This window comes from Gigantopelta aegis, chromosome 10 (genome assembly GCF_016097555.1).
Source record: "Gigantopelta aegis isolate Gae_Host chromosome 10, Gae_host_genome, whole genome shotgun sequence".
NCBI lineage: Eukaryota > Metazoa > Mollusca > Gastropoda > Neomphalida > Peltospiridae > Gigantopelta > Gigantopelta aegis.
Window position 1 is genome coordinate 89965175 of NC_054708.1, and position 16465 is coordinate 89981639.

At 37.6% G+C, this 16465-nt stretch overlaps 1 protein-coding gene across 1 annotated transcript in view; it reads left to right on the forward strand.

Annotated features, from left to right (window-relative positions):
* The window catches only part of LOC121383902 (polycystic kidney disease protein 1-like 2), a 188321-nt gene that overhangs the window by 70272 nt on the left and 101584 nt on the right, over positions 1–16465 (forward strand). Inside the window, exon 10 of the mRNA XM_041514000.1 lies at positions 7159–7284. Coding sequence (XP_041369934.1) covers positions 7159–7284 — 126 coding nt within the window. The remainder of the gene's footprint in view (positions 1–7158; positions 7285–16465) is intronic.

Here is a 16465-nt window from a genome sequence, read left to right on the forward strand (position 1 = left end):
ATCTAGCGAGCTGTCACCCACCCTGATTGTTTTGTAATAACTGACCATGTGTTAAATATAGGAGATTAATCTAGCGAGCTGTCACACACCCTGATTGTTTTGTTATAACTGACCATGTGTTAAATATATAGGAGATTAATCTAGCGAGCTGTCACACACTCTGATTGTTTTGTTATAACTGACCATGTGTTTGTTATAACTGACCATGTGTTAAATATATAGGAGATTAATCTAGCGAGCTGTCACACACTGTGATTGTTTTGTAATAACTGACCATGTGTTAAATATATAGGAGATTAATCTAGCCAGCTGTCACCCACCCTGATTGTTTTGTAATAACTGACCATGTGTTATATATATAGGAGATTAATCTAGCGAGCTGTCACCCACCCTGATTGTTTTGTTATAACTGACCATGTGTTAAATATATAGGAGATTAATCTAGCGAGCTGTCACCCACCGTGATTGTTTTGTAATAACTGACCATGTGTTAAATATATAGGAGATTAATCTAGCGAGCTGTCACACACCGTGATTGTTTTGTAATAACTGACCATGTGTTAAATATATAGGAGATTAATCTAGCGAGCTGTCACCCACCCTGATTGGTTTGTAATAACTGACCATGTGTTAAATATATAGGAGATTAATCTAGCCAGCTGTCACACACCCTGATTGGTTTGTAATAACTGACCATGTGTTAAATATAGGAGATTAATTTAGCCAGCTGTCACACACCCTGATTGGTTTGTAATAACTGACCATGTGTTAAATATATAGGAGATTAATCTAGCGAGCTATCACACACCCTCATTGTTTTGTAATAACTGACCATGTGTTAAATATATAGGAGATTAATCTAGCGAGCGCTGCCCCTGATCGAATCGCTGGCCTTGCCAGGGGTGAGACCAGGGGGAGACATGCCTGAACCCTAGTGGATATAGGCATGTTAAAAACGGTGTCATAGTCATAGTCTAGCGAGCTATCACACACTCTGAATGTTTTGGTTTTCTTGCATGGCTTTATTGGGGGTTTTTCAAACCTGCAATCTCGCCTCACATTAATCATCATAATTTGATTTAAACATACAATCACACCTTCAATTTTAAGGAATTGTGTGTGACAGGAACACAGTTGTAAGAGTTAAATAATAGAAACATATCTCTATAGTGCATCCCACGGGGAACACACTTTTTCATACTATGGAATTTATTACAAATTATTTATTTCTGAGATGCTTGTTTTCTAAATTACACACAACAATAGTATATTTTTGTTATTTCCAAAACACTTTTATTTTTATATTTATATTTTATTTTGACATCAAATGAAACTTAAATTATACTGAGTTAAATTAAAAACTCCACAATCTAAAATTTGAATAAAGTCAATGAGTGGGGTTTTTTCAGGAATAAATATTGTAATGGCAATGTGTACACTCCATTTGAAAAGAAAAAACACATTAAATCGATGCCACAGCTCACAAATGTGTAGCGTGAACGTGCCGTCAGCATGTTGCACGCAGGAACATCAGTAGCTGACATTGCAAGGATGTTGGGTTGCAGTCGACAGGCAATTTATGATCTGCGGACATGAGTACAACAAACAGGCACCACAGCTGATCGCCCCTGACCGGGTGGACCACATGTGACATCACAGGCAGATGACCGTCACATTGTGTTACGTTACCTCCGCAACTATTTCATGACAGCCACAGCAACCAGTAATGAACTTTCTAGACATCGGGTGTTCGCGCAAATGATCCGAAATCAGCTGTGAACCACTCACCTTCATGCATGGCGCCCCTATCTTGGACCCATTTTGACCCAATTTCATCGATATATATAAACCAATATATATAAACCATCATTGCTGCTACTGGATCAGTTGCAAACATTAATACTACTAGCTCTAATGACAATGACTGTAGTACCTTTGGTTTGGTAAAGAAAGGATTATGTATAGCTAATTGAATATTAGACATCTACTACCAAAATTAGTTCACTTAAAACTTCTTATAAACAGTAAAAGAACAGTTAATATACTAGGTATCAATGAAACATTTCTCTCAGATATCAGATGTAGATGACACACTATATTTGGTATGATCTTGTAAGATGGGATAGGCTAACAGATATGGCGGAGGAATTGTAATTTATGTTTCTACATCTATTAACTACAAGAGAAGTACTGGTCTGGAAATAAATGAAGTTGGAAGTATTTGGCTTCAGATAAATCTCCCTGGATCCAAGTCCTTATATTGCTCAGTGTACAGACCACCAAAGTCACTAGCTATCTGGATAGACAAATTTGAAGAGCAAATTGCAAAAGCTGTTAATGTTGGGGATACTGAAATTATCATAGCTGGTGATCTAAATATAGACTATCTGAAGTCCCCCTAGAAGATGGCTTCAGTGGTTTGAACAATATGGTTTTCAACAGGTAATCACTAGAGCCACAAGAATTACAGCTGACTCGGAAACATTAATAGATCACAATTATACCAACAAGCCAGAACAGATCTATGAAACTTAAGTACCTATATACATGCCATTAGTGACCATTACCTTGTTTGTGCAACTAGAAGAATTAACAATAGTGCCCAAAAACGTCTGACCATTCAATATCATACAGAGATTTCAAACATTTCAGAGAAAATGTTTTTTCTGACTGATCTAGAGAATGAACCTTTTAATGAAATAAAAAATGAAACGGTGTGTAATACTGCTATTGTAAAATGGTATAAACTTTTTAACGAGATTCTTAATAACTATGCACCAATCAAAACCAAATAAGTAAAGCAACAGCTCAAACCTTGCTGCTTAACCCCAGAAATTAACAAAGCTCGCCATTCATGTGGCAAATTTCACAAGCAAAACGACTGTGAGAAATATTAGCTTTGGAGAAACAAAGTTACCTCTTTAATAAAGAAAGCAAAAGGAACTACTACAAACAGGCCATTGAAGAAAATCAGACCACAGGTCATGTTTGGAAATATCTAAATGAATCGAATTACAAGAAATAATTACCTCCTCCCTGCTTCATACAATATGAACATACCGAGTACCGAGTGAAATTGGTAATCTTTTCAAAAAATACTTCAGTCAGTTAACTGATAAGCTACTTGAAAATAATTCAAACTGAAATCCTCACAGTATTAATGACCATCTAAGAGAAACTACTCCTAACATACAGGTACGACAATTCAAACTGTGCAGTATATCAGAAGCAGAAGTATATAAATCATTAGTTGATAATATTGGACCAATTTTAAGATCTTGAAGGTTGCATAGTACCAAAGTAGAGAGTTTCGTGTCAAAGTTCGAGTTGTACCATCAAATATTTATGGAGTAAAAGCAGCTGTGGGTGTGATTGGTAGTAATATGTGACATTGATGGTATATGCAAATACTATTATCCACTGACAATAATCAAATACATGCTTATTTGTTATAGTTGTAATGCAATGTATACCAGAGGTTGAAACTAATGCAGGGTACCCTCAAAAATGGAACTGCAATTTTCAGCAAAAATGACGGTTACCATTAAAAACATTAATTAAATCTCTTAAATGGTACGTGACACCACAATTTCTTGCAGGTAGATTAGATATGAGGTGCCACACTTTTTATGGCTGTACTTCCTGGGTGTGTTGATACATTGCTTATATCAGTTTTATTAGTAAACGTTAACATTATCGGCATAAGGAATTGATTTGGTCTATTAGAACTCACATAGAGCTTTGTGCAGCGATAACTACTAGTACTGTGTCAATAATGCATATCATCAACCTATGTCAGACTGAATGGGTGCTAGCATCCGTGAAGGATTCACAGTTCTTAACTGATACACAGTGCTGATGTCAGAGTGAATGGGTGCTAGTAACCGAGAAGGATTCACAATTCTTAACTGATACACAGTGCTGATGTCAGACTGAATGGGTGCCAGTATCCGTAAAGGATTCACAGTTCTTAACTGATACACAGTGCTAATGTCAGACTGAATGGGTGCCAGTATCCGTGAAGGATTCACAATTCTTAACTGATACACAGTGCTGATGTCAGACTGAATGGGTGCCAGTATCCGTAAAGGATTCACAGTTCTTAACTGATACACAGTGCTGATGTCAGACTGAATGGGTGCCAGTATCCGTGAAGGATTCACAGTTCTTAACTGATACACAGTGCTGATGTCAGACTGAATGGGTGCCAGTATCCGTAAAGGATTCACAGTTCTTAACTGATACACAGTGCTGATGTCAGACTGAATGGGTGCCAGTAACCGAGAAGGATTCACAATTCTTAACTGATACACAGTGCTGATGTCAGACTGAATGGGTGCCAGTATCCGAGAAGGATTCACAGTTCTTAACTGATACACAGTGCTGATGTCAGACTGAATGGGTGCCAGTATCCGTGAAGGATTCACAGTTCTTAACTGATACACAGTGCTGATGTCAGACTGAATGGGTGCCAATATCCGTGAAGGATTCACAGTTCTTAACTGATACACAGTGCTGATGTCAGACTGAATGGGTGCCAGTATCCGTGAAGGATTCACAGTTCTTAACTGATACACAGTGCTGATGTCAGACTGAATGGGTGCCAGTATCCGTGAAGGATTCACAATTCTTAACTGATACACAGTGCTGATGTCAGACTGAATGGGTGCCAGTATCCGTAAAGGATTCACAGTTCTTAACTGATACACAGTGCTGATGTCAGACTGAATGGGTGCCAGTATCCGTGAAGGATTCACAGTTCTTAACTGATACACAGTGCTGATGTCAGACTGAATGGGTGCCAGTATCCGTAAAGGATTCACAATTCTTAACTGATACACAGTGCTGATGTCAGACTGAATGGGTGCCAGTATCCGTAAAGGATTCACAATTCTTAACTGATACACAGTGCTGATGTCAGACTGAATGGGTGCCAGTATCCGTGAAGGATTCACAATTCTTAACTGATACACAGTGCTGATGTCAGACTGAATGGGTGCCAGTATCCGTAAAGGATTCACAGTTCTTAACTGATACACAGTGCTGATGTCAGACTGAATGGGTGCTAGTAACCGAGAAGGATTCACAATTCTTAACTGATACACAGTGCTGATGTCAGACTGAATGGGTGCCAGTATCCGAGAAGGATTCACAGTTCTTAACTGATACACAGTGCTGATGTCAGACTGAATGGGTGCCAGTATCCGTAAAGGATTCACAGTTCTTAACTGATACACAGTGCTGATGTCAGACTGAATGGGTGCCAGTATCCGAGAAGGATTCACCATTGCATATTGGCTACACCTTGTTGCTGCTGTTCAAAATAACTTGTTTATAGAACAGTAAACGTTAACTGATGATTCTTAACTAATACAGGTATTTTAGCAATTTGAGATCCAATTAGACAGGTGACTGCTTAATATGAGTGCATTTACATTAAAAATCGTTTGGTATGGAAAAATGTTACGTATTACTCCTACGTGCGACACAGTATGTCAACTTCGACTGCATTAAATTGAAGCATGGTATACCTGCTTTGCTTTGGCTATTCACATTAGTCTAGTGAATTTTTTCTTTAAAAAAAAGATGAGTTTTCTGCATGTCGCCAGAAACGTAAAAAATCTGTTACTAGTTTTGTGTAGCATGTATAACATGCACGACTTAATTTATTTATCACTTTTAAAATGTTTATCAACCCTACATTTTGCATATTTAAATGAAATATTATTAAATTTGACCAAGTATATTAAAAAACGGTCAATATAATCTGAGCAAATTTCAAACCCAGGAATTGATTTAAAAACAAAACATGTTACGCTATTTTGACCTATTTATAGAATAGAAAGACAAATGACGTTTGTTATAAATATAACTGCCAGGTGGTCGTCTCTTGACTAAAGCAAAGTAGACCGCGGTCCATAAAACAAATTGCTGAGTTATGTGAGAATAAAGTTGTGTGCACAAAATATGTTGTACAGAATTCAGTTATTCAAAAATAAACATTACTATTTGTAAACATCACTTAAATAATGAGAAGAAGGACGTCAAAAGGCAAATAGCAATGGTACCAATCTATGCCAGTATCCACAGACATTCCAAAAGCAGATGAGTACAGTTTTCTGTGTTTTGACCCCCAAAAGTCAATTTATTCCTAAATGCCAATAACCAAATTTAAATGGACTTGAACAAGTCAAATTGAATGACACTGAACATGTTAAAAATTACCTTTCGTTGGTAGTTACAGCTATTTAAATATTGTTATTGTAATTATCACATAAGTTTAGGGAAATGATGCAAGTTATAACTCTAAAGAGAGAAGTTCTAGCAGGTACATGTACGTAATTGTTTTTAAGGTACGCTAATAAACAAAATACGTTATACAACCACGTCTTTGAAAATGTGTGTGCAGATGTCTGAAAATTATATTATGTAATGTAAATATACAATGGAATTATTGTGAATAGTATTGATTTGCATTGTGCTAATATAAATCAGTGTTCTTTGGTTTGCTATAAATATGCAAGAGTTGAAAGTATAAACCTGAAATGTAAAAGAAAATGCCAAAAAAACAAAACGCAAACAACATTGAATAATAACATTATATATTCAACTTGTTTCAAATATCCCAATGTAAACACACCAGATGTTATTAAAATACCATATTCTTGCTAAATATATTGGGAAAAACAAACCTGTTATCATACATTACCAAACAATGGAAATTTTATTAAAAGTGACATACATATTTTGCTCTAAAAATGCCCCTTTACTAAAATAACCTCTTTTTTGTTGGTATATACTTGGTATCTCACAATGTTTGATAAAGGACCTTCAATACATACTCAACTAAATGAACATAATTTGGAATAATTTCTGAGAAGTATGCTTTTCAAAATTTCTGGTCAAAAATTAACAATGTTGGCGTTTTCCCCATATGTTAATGTTAATGCATGAAATCTACAAACTGGATATCGAAGCATGGGTCTGTTTGTGTTGTCTTCATTTCAAAGTATATATAAACATAAATTAATTAAAAACGTCAATTAATGTTGTCATAAATTAAGTAAATATTGCAGAAATAGGCTCTTATTAAATAAAAGAACAAGCTGTTTTGCTGGTATTTCATGCTGTTATTACTGTCATCATTTTTTGTTGCAGATTCGTGAGCGGTTGCTGAACAATCTTAAGACTGTTAAAAATGCAGATAAAGGAATGCTTCTTCAGATGAGTGACCTTTTAAACAAGTTAATTGCACAGGAAGACAACATATCGCCTACAATGGAGGTACATGTATATGTATGATATATAGATATATAGATATATAGATATATAGATATATATAGATACATACACATACATACACATAGACATATACATAAACATATACATATACATATATGTATATACATGTGTATGTACATAGAGGTTATTACCTGAGTGTGTTTGGGTATCATCAATATCATATACCAGGAATAGAAATTGTATTATGCAATACCAAAAGTCACAAAGGTAATAATCTCTTTATCATATAATCTTGAGCTTAATACAACATGTTTTAGAAACTGTATACGTAACTTTGATTCCAGTCAGCCATATTACTCTATATTCAAATGACTTAAGAATATGCAAAGCAGTGTCTTTTTAAATGGAAATGACGTAAAACATAAAACGTGAATGACGTCATTTTCGAGATTCTTACATAAAAATAGACTATAGTGCTTAAGGAGGAATCTTTCTATCGCATGTTGTGCCACTATTGAGCAGTGGTAGAATGGTTAACTAGCGGCGTGGCACCGGCGTGACGTCACTAAAGGTCAATCTAGCACTGAAACATACACAGTGACTAACAAAATACTCTCCGTCTACATGTATATAAGATAGATACTATTGAGCAGTGGTAGAATGGTTAACTAGCGGCGTGGCACCGGCGTGACGTAATTAAAGGTCAGTCTAGCACTGAAACATACACAGTGATGTAGCAAAATACTCTCCGTCTACATGTATATAAGATAGATACTATTGAGCAGTGGTAGAATGGTTAACTACCGGCGTGGCACCGGCGTGACGTAATTAAAGGTCAGTCTAGCACTGAAACATACACAGTGACTAACAAAATACTCTCCGTCTACATGTATATAAGATAGATACTATTGAGCAGTGGTAGAATGGTTAACTAGCGGCGTGGCACCGGCGTGACGTAATTAAAGGTCAGTCTAGCACTGAAACATGCACAGTGACTAACAAAATACTCTCCGTCTACATGTATATAAGATAGATACTATTGAGCAGTGGTAGAATGGTTAACTAGCGGCGTGGCACCGGCGTGACGTCATTAAAGGTCAGTCTAGCACTGAAACATACACAGTGACTAACAAAATACTCTCCGTCTACATGTATATAAGATAGATACTATTGAGCAGTGGTAGAATGGTTAACTAGCGGCGTGGCACCGGCGTGACGTAATTAAAGGTCAGTCTAGCACTGAAACATGCACAGTGACTAACAAAATACTCTCCGTCTACATGTATATAAGATAGATACTATTGAGCAGTGGTAGAATGGTTAACTACCGGCGTGGCACCGGCGTGACGTCACTAAAGGTCAATCTAGCACTGAAACATACACAGTGATGTAGCAAAATACTCTCCGTCTACATGCATATAAGATAGATACTATTGAGCAGTGGTAGAATGGTTAACTAGCGGCGTGGCACCGGCGTGACGTCATTAAAGGTCAGTCTAGCACTGAAACATACACAGTGACTAACAAAATACTCTCCGTCTACATGTATATAAGATAGATACTATTGAGCAGTGGTAGAATGGTTAACTAGCGGCGTGGCACCGGCGTGACGTAATTAAAGGTCAGTCTAGCACTGAAACATGCACAGTGACTAACAAAATACTCTCCGTCTACATGTATATAAGATAGATACTATTGAGCAGTGGTAGAATGGTTAACTACCGGCGTGGCACCGGCGTGACGTCATTAAAGGTCAGTCTAGCACTGAAACATGCACAGTGACTAACAAAATACTCTCCGTCTACATGTATATAAGATAGATACTATTGAGCAGTGGTAGAATGGTTAACTACCGGCGTGGCACCGGCGTGACGTCACTAAAGGTCAGTCTAGCACTGAAACATGCACAGTGACTAACAAAATACTCTCCGTCTACATGTATATAAGATAGATACTATTGAGCAGTGGTAGAATGGTTAACTAGCGGCGTGGCACCGGCGTGACGTAATTAAAGGTCAGTCTAGCACTGAAACATACACAGTGACTAACAAAATACTCTCCGTCTACATGTATATAAGATAGATACTATTGAGCAGTGGTAGAATGGTTAACTAGCGGCGTGGCACCGGCGTGACGTAATTAAAGGTCAGTCTAGCACTGAAACATGCACAGTGACTAACAAAATACTCTCCGTCTACATGTATATAAGATAGATACTATTGAGCAGTGGTAGAATGGTTAACTAGCGGCGTGGCACCGGCGTGACGTCACTAAAGGTCAATCTAGCACTGAAACATGCACAGTGACTAACAAAATACTCTCCGTCTACATGTATATAAGATAGATACTATTGAGCAGTGGTAGAATGGTTAACTACCGGCGTGGCACCGGCGTGACGTCATTAAAGGTCAGTCTAGCACTGAAACATACACAGTGACTAACAAAATACTCTCCGTCTACATGTATATAAGATAGATACTATTGAGCAGTGGTAGAATGGTTAACTACCGGCGTGGCACCGGCGTGACGTAATTAAAGGTCAGTCTAGCACTGAAACATGCACAGTGACTAACAAAATACTCTCCGTCTATATAAGCTATAGCTGTAGTCTGCTTTTAGTTTTTCATGTATAACTTTTGTTTGTGTCAGCATAGGAAAGAAAGGAAAACAGTTTTGGCAAAATGAGAAAATGTCCATTATGTTCTGTGAAATTAACTAAAAGATTAGTTTCAGTGATAGCCTCCAAAAGAAGTATCATATAACACATACATGTATAATATTATTAATATTTTTCACCATTTTAATGCACACATCAATAAAACACATCGACTGATAATACCCCCCCCAAAAAAAAACAAAAAACAACAACAAACAAACAAAAAAAACCGTTTTGATCATGCAAAGTTTAGATCTGTTGCTATGCAATTGTTCTTTATATTGTCTAAATTCAAGTCACGTGTGTAAAATAGGCTGCATGTACCTGTACAATATTCACTCCATCATAATATGAATATCATAATGCTTTAGACGATTCACTATCCACTGGTGAAAAACTGCTTACTCAACACCTTCATAAGGCCTTAAACTATACACTGGCCTGCATGTATGTGTAATCTCGTGAACACACATTATGACTGGACCTTGATAGACACTAGGCCACCATACTTCGGCACATGATTATTATGTATCTTTGATGGATCAACCACAACAATACAAAAACACATCTTCACTGGCTGACAACCAATTATCACTCATGGGATTATTGTGCCCAAGTGCTGCTCACACTCATGTATAACTGAGCTTGCCTGATCACCTCCTTAGAAGTATGAATATAGCGTGTGTAGCAATCAGAAGACCATCTGCCCATCACCATGATAAGGTGATCGCTTATCTTGCTTTCTGCTGCAGATGACCACTGATGATGATAACTAGTTTAACGTGCCCATATACCACTAGGGTTTCGAACACGCCCATCCCAAGTCCAACCTCCGATAAGATCGGTGGCCTGACTCGGGATGAAGGGGGGGGGGGGGGGGTTGAAAATGGGCAGAATTTTGAAAATAGCAATTAGTAAAAAAGTTAATAGATTAAATAAAATATTTTAAAAAATGTTACAAATTTAAGCCAAAAATAAAAAAGAATTGACTGCTCGGCCGAATATTTATATAATTTGGAGCATTTTAGAAGGACAGTCCAAAAATAAATAAGAGAAAGAAGAGAGGATCAGACTATTTAATAATATTTAAAAAAAAAAAAAAAAAGTAATTCCGACATAAAATTTTGAATGCAGATCTAAAAGTTTAAAGTCCAATCGATATGTCTACGCGAGCGGCCTCATTAAGGCCGTTTGGGTGCACAGCTTAAAGGGACGAGAGGGTTGCATCCCGTCAAGAAAACCCCTAGATTGACAGTCGATAGGCACTGACGATGTAGTGCTGTGCTGAAATACAGATCTTGAGAAGCTGGATCCGTCTGAACGAGAGAGAGTATCAGACTAGGGTATAGTCCAGTCATCATGGGTTGGTATAGTGGTGCGGACGGGCCCGACTCCGGAGGATACGAGATGGTATCACTATAAAGCAAGGTAAAGTCTAGAAAAAGAGTAGTAGGGGCTGACCCCGCTTCCTATTTCTTCTTAGAGTGGGGCGGTCAATCTTCCAGTGCTGCTAGGACAGGCTCGGACATGTAGAGACTAAACGCGAACAACTGTGGCGTTCTGCAGAATGGCTGTCATACGAGTCACGAAAAAAAAAGTCGACAGTCAGACGGAGAAAAGACGTGAGGCAAGGAATCTCGCTAAAAAAGAATCCAACCTGGTGGTGCAGGCTGTCGAAACAGCAGGTAGTGAACCGAAACTAAGCACTATTTTGTCGATCGTTTATAGTTTCGACATTGTTTTATAACTTTTAAACGACGGACTTAAAAAAGTTATATTTAAAAAAATGACTAGAATTATATATTCAGAGCCAGTTTAAGGATCCGCGGGGCCAGTAGCACAAATAACAGCGGGGCCCCAATTCCCAAGATTTATATTTTGCAACCCCCTCGGGGAGAGGGGGAAAATTACCTGGGGAAAATAAATGTACACAATGCCTCACCGCGGGACCCCCTGAACTGCGGGTCCCGTAGCACGTGCTACATGTGCTACTAGAATAAACCGGTAAGAAGAAAAGTAAAATGCTATTTTTGTGTGCAATTTAGAAAACAATCGGTTCAGAAATAAATAACTTGTAGTAAATTCCATAGCATGAAAAAAAGGCGTTTCCCGTGGAACGGACTATAAATATGAATTGCTTCCGTACAGACTAACAAATATGCCTGAAGTTTTACAAAGTTACTAAATCGGTTATGGTTACGAATTGTAATAAGTATTATTTAAAAATATCGAAATTGAACATACTAGAAATCTTATTATATAATCAACATTCTAAAATTGATTAGTACATGTTTATTTTTATACTTCAAATTAAATTTCACTGTGTAAAGTGACACGGGTAAACGGTCACATACTTTGTTGCAAGCTTACGGCAATTAAGCATAACTTCCGAGAATGAATGGTTCTGGAAATGTTTAGGCTCCATGAAAGTTGGCATACAAAAACACTATGCGCATATTATTAAAATACAATCTGAAAACGACCAAACAGATTTATAATGGTGCTTGAACTACAAAGGTTATTTTTAAACAAATCGCAAATTCCGTTTCAGTTACTAAATTCCGCAATTCCATCCGGTTTTTTTGGTGATCGTGGCAGTTTAAAAGGGATTGTGGGCAAGGAAACTGCACATTATTATGCGACACAACTCGCCTTTTGGTGTTAAAAAAAGTCAGTCGTCCGACGGGCAACTATTATCATAGAATTAAGTTGCCCGACTGAATATTAGGTCGTCACAGACGACCGGACGACCATAAAAATTGAGTCCTAAGGCAATATCAGTCTATCGAGATACTGGGTGTAGCCAGTCACTGATCACATCGGTGTGTTTAGCTGGTATAGAGAATTCAGATACAGGACGTAGTTTGGCCCTAACCTCGGTTACTGGAGAAAAAATGGTTCTCCGGTTACATAACGTTTTCTTGTGTTCGAAGTTTGTGATGGGACCACTCAATATGGGTGTTGTAAAGGACTTGCCTGTTGAAAACATAGGAGTTTTGTTGGGTAATGATTTGACTAGTCAGTGTTGTCAGCCGAAATGTGACCAATTGTTAATTAAAGACAGCTCTTTACCAATAGAAGAGAGTGAGGTTGATGAGATTAGATATCCTGCGTGTGTAAAGACTAGGGCTATGGCCAGAAGGGTAACACGAGACCCAGAGGATATTTGTGATTTGTCTGATACGTGTGTGAGCCATGAAATTGGAGTGGATGAGGTTATCAGTAAAATGGTATATAAGTCAACTGAGGAACTAAATGTGGTGGAACCTGTTGATCTGCCGCAGAGGGGAAATGAACCAGTTGTGTTTGACGGAGGGGCCTTACCTTGTAATAGACAAGAGTTAATTCTAGAGCAGGGGGCTGATCCAAATTTGTTGGCAGTTCGCACTACCTTGTTAACTGAGGGTGGATGGAGGATCAGAAGTCAGGTTATTGTATGGACAAGGGAATATTAATGAATAAGAGAGTTAGAGATAAGAGGTGGCAGGCAACCGAACTAGCTAGGAAGCAACTGAGCTATGCTCAGAGCAAAATAAAATCAATGTTTCATAGGAAGGCTAAGAGTCGGGAATTTAAACCAGGGGATAAGGTGCTGCTGTACCTTCCCATTAAATGGGGTTCATTGCAGAACAGGTATTTCGGTCCCTATGTTGTGCACAAACGGGTTAATGAGACAGGGTATGTGATAAACACTCCTGATAGGGTTAGGAAAAGTAGGTATTGTCACATTAATTTGCTAAAAGGTTATTTTGACAGACTGCCGATAGTTCCAGAGTTACCTGTCCAAATTGAGAGTCACTCAATTTCCTGTGATGACGTCAAGACTGCAGAGATCAAATCAACCAACAGCCAGATTCTAGCAGACTTGAGCCCCCAGTGAGCAAAGTTGACTACGTTGATACAAGACAATGTTTCCATTTGTCAGGACCTTCCAACAGTTACCAATACCTTAAGCCAGGATGTGTGCTTGGAACCCAACGCTACACCGATTCGACAGCATGCCTATCGGAGAAAACCTGGAAAACGTGCGACACTGAAAAAGAAGGAAACGAAGTTCCAGTGGTCAGATGAATGCGAGAAGTCATTCAACTGTCTTAAGCAGATGCTCTCCTTGTCTCCCGTGATGGCAGCACCAGACTACCGAATGCCTTTCAACCTGGCTGTGGATGCCAGTGACGTGGGAGCTCATGGACTGGACCATCCTGTAAGTTTCTTCTCCAAAAAGTTTGACAAACACCAGGTGAACTATTCCACTATAGAGAAGGAAGCTTTGTCCATGGTACAAGCTCTGAAGCATTTTCAGATCAACGTGAAATCGGCAATGCATCAAGTGGTGGTCTTTACTGATCATAATCCGCTTACTTTCATTCACAGAATGAAAGCCACCAACCAGAGAGTTTTGAGATGGAGTCTTCTTCTGCAGGAATTCCCAATTACCATTGAACATATCAAGGGCACATCCAATGTGGTTGCTGATGTTCTGTCCCGAAGTTGAACGTTATGATAATGTGTTGACATTCTTGATTTCTGTTTTTGTTTTTATATATATTATTGTATACCAGGGACTCAGAGACTCAGTGTGATTACTGGTAGTCACCTTATTACTATGGGTTATAAATGCCTGAATGCGTCGGTTAATATTTCCCTATTCCTAGAGTAGAGGAAATATCCTTTTTGAGGTGGGGGTGTGTGACGGAACATGCTCTTAATTTCTTTTCGCCTGTGGCGATATTAATTGTTTTAGAGGGCCCTGTGCAGTCCCAATATGCACTTAGACCAGATGGTCACCTTGTTACGTAATACCTCCGCGCGGCGGTGGTCGAGCTGTTTCCAATACACACCCAGATCAGGTGCGGAGGCCATGTGACCAGTAGTTACGTAATACCTCCGCGAGTGCGGATTTTACGACGTTGATTTTGGCGACTAGGCGACAGTAAGTCTGGCCATCTAAGAGAAAATTGCCGTCTTGGTCGCTGTGGAAATATCACTTGTAGGTATTCGATACCGCGATGTGCCCCCAGGCGATATTTGGGTTTTATAATAAATAGCTAGGGTTTTAGAAATATCAGGGAGAAACAAAAGGAAGATTCCAGGGGAATGTTGTCCTGGACTGGTAAATATATTATTTCTGCTCTGTTGTATAACCTTGATGTGATTGATGTGACTTTAAATATTTTAATACTGTATTATACCAATATTATTTAGACAGTGTTCCCGGTATTCTGACGAAGTAAATTGTAGGCTTCACTGTTCTAAAAATAATAAAGCTTAGCCGGTCATCCTAGAGGACCTAGGTAAACTGTATTGTTATTGTCTTTATTTTGATAGGTACCAGTATTAATTCGGTATTTCAAGGTTACTGAATGAGTAGTTAAGGGTTAATTAGAAATTAACCAAGTAGGAATGTAGTAGCATCATCGTTTTGGAACAAATGACAACTGCATTGTTTTGGGTTAAAGGCTCTTTAATGGCTGACAAGTTTCCATTTTTATATCACCCTGTAACAATATAATTAAAATACAATATAACAATACATTCATTATTCATATATAAATCTCAGGATACACAATACATAATATTCCATCATTTAAATAATAGTATTTAACATGACATGACATATTAAAGTAATTAATGCATAATACAAAATATGTCTTATGATTACAACAGACATAGTTATAATACATACATACATAATATACATTATCACTCACATGTCCAAATAATGATTTAACATATGTCTCCATTATCACAAATTACAATACACAAGATATTATAAATCATGTGAAATACATACATGTCCTGAAATAAGAATTATATTATAAAAATACATATACAAATATATTACATACCAAGTATGTGACACCAGGGCAAATGGAACTGGTCACCCTTAAAAGGATTGACGTATCTGCATAAAAGAATTACAATAATAAATAACTACGCAGACACGTTATGTTTCATAAAATATATAATAAAATACAACAATCTCTAAAGTGTTCATCACCACATACATACACACTGCATTCATACTAAATTATGTTTATCACATATTTAAATATAGATTAATCAAATTACTGAATTAATAAGAATTAATATTACACTGTACAGTTTATAACGTTATACAGAAATATATAATAATTACTTGTTGTAAAGCATGATTTAGTCAATTACATTTACATTAAAGTATATGTTATTATAGCGTAGCCAAACAATAAATAACCTAACTATAACTAACCTTAAATCTTATCTAGAAATATCTTCCAATAAATTGAGCAAACATGAAGTATTAACCCCAGAAGAGCAAACTATAATGTGGACCACAATACCAGACGTACACCAGTATTTAAGGAAACAGTGAACTGTACTAAGCTATCATTTCAGATAAGAACACTAAAACCACATCAGCTTACACTGTACCCAAGCTGGAAACAATAGGACAGGCGCGGCGCATGGGTGATAGTGCTATTGTTACTAAGTTGTGCAAGTGTCATACATGCTTGTGCAATTTGTAACAAGCCAAGATACCTGAAAATAGTAATCAACTTGTCATTAAGAATAAAATAATTAAAG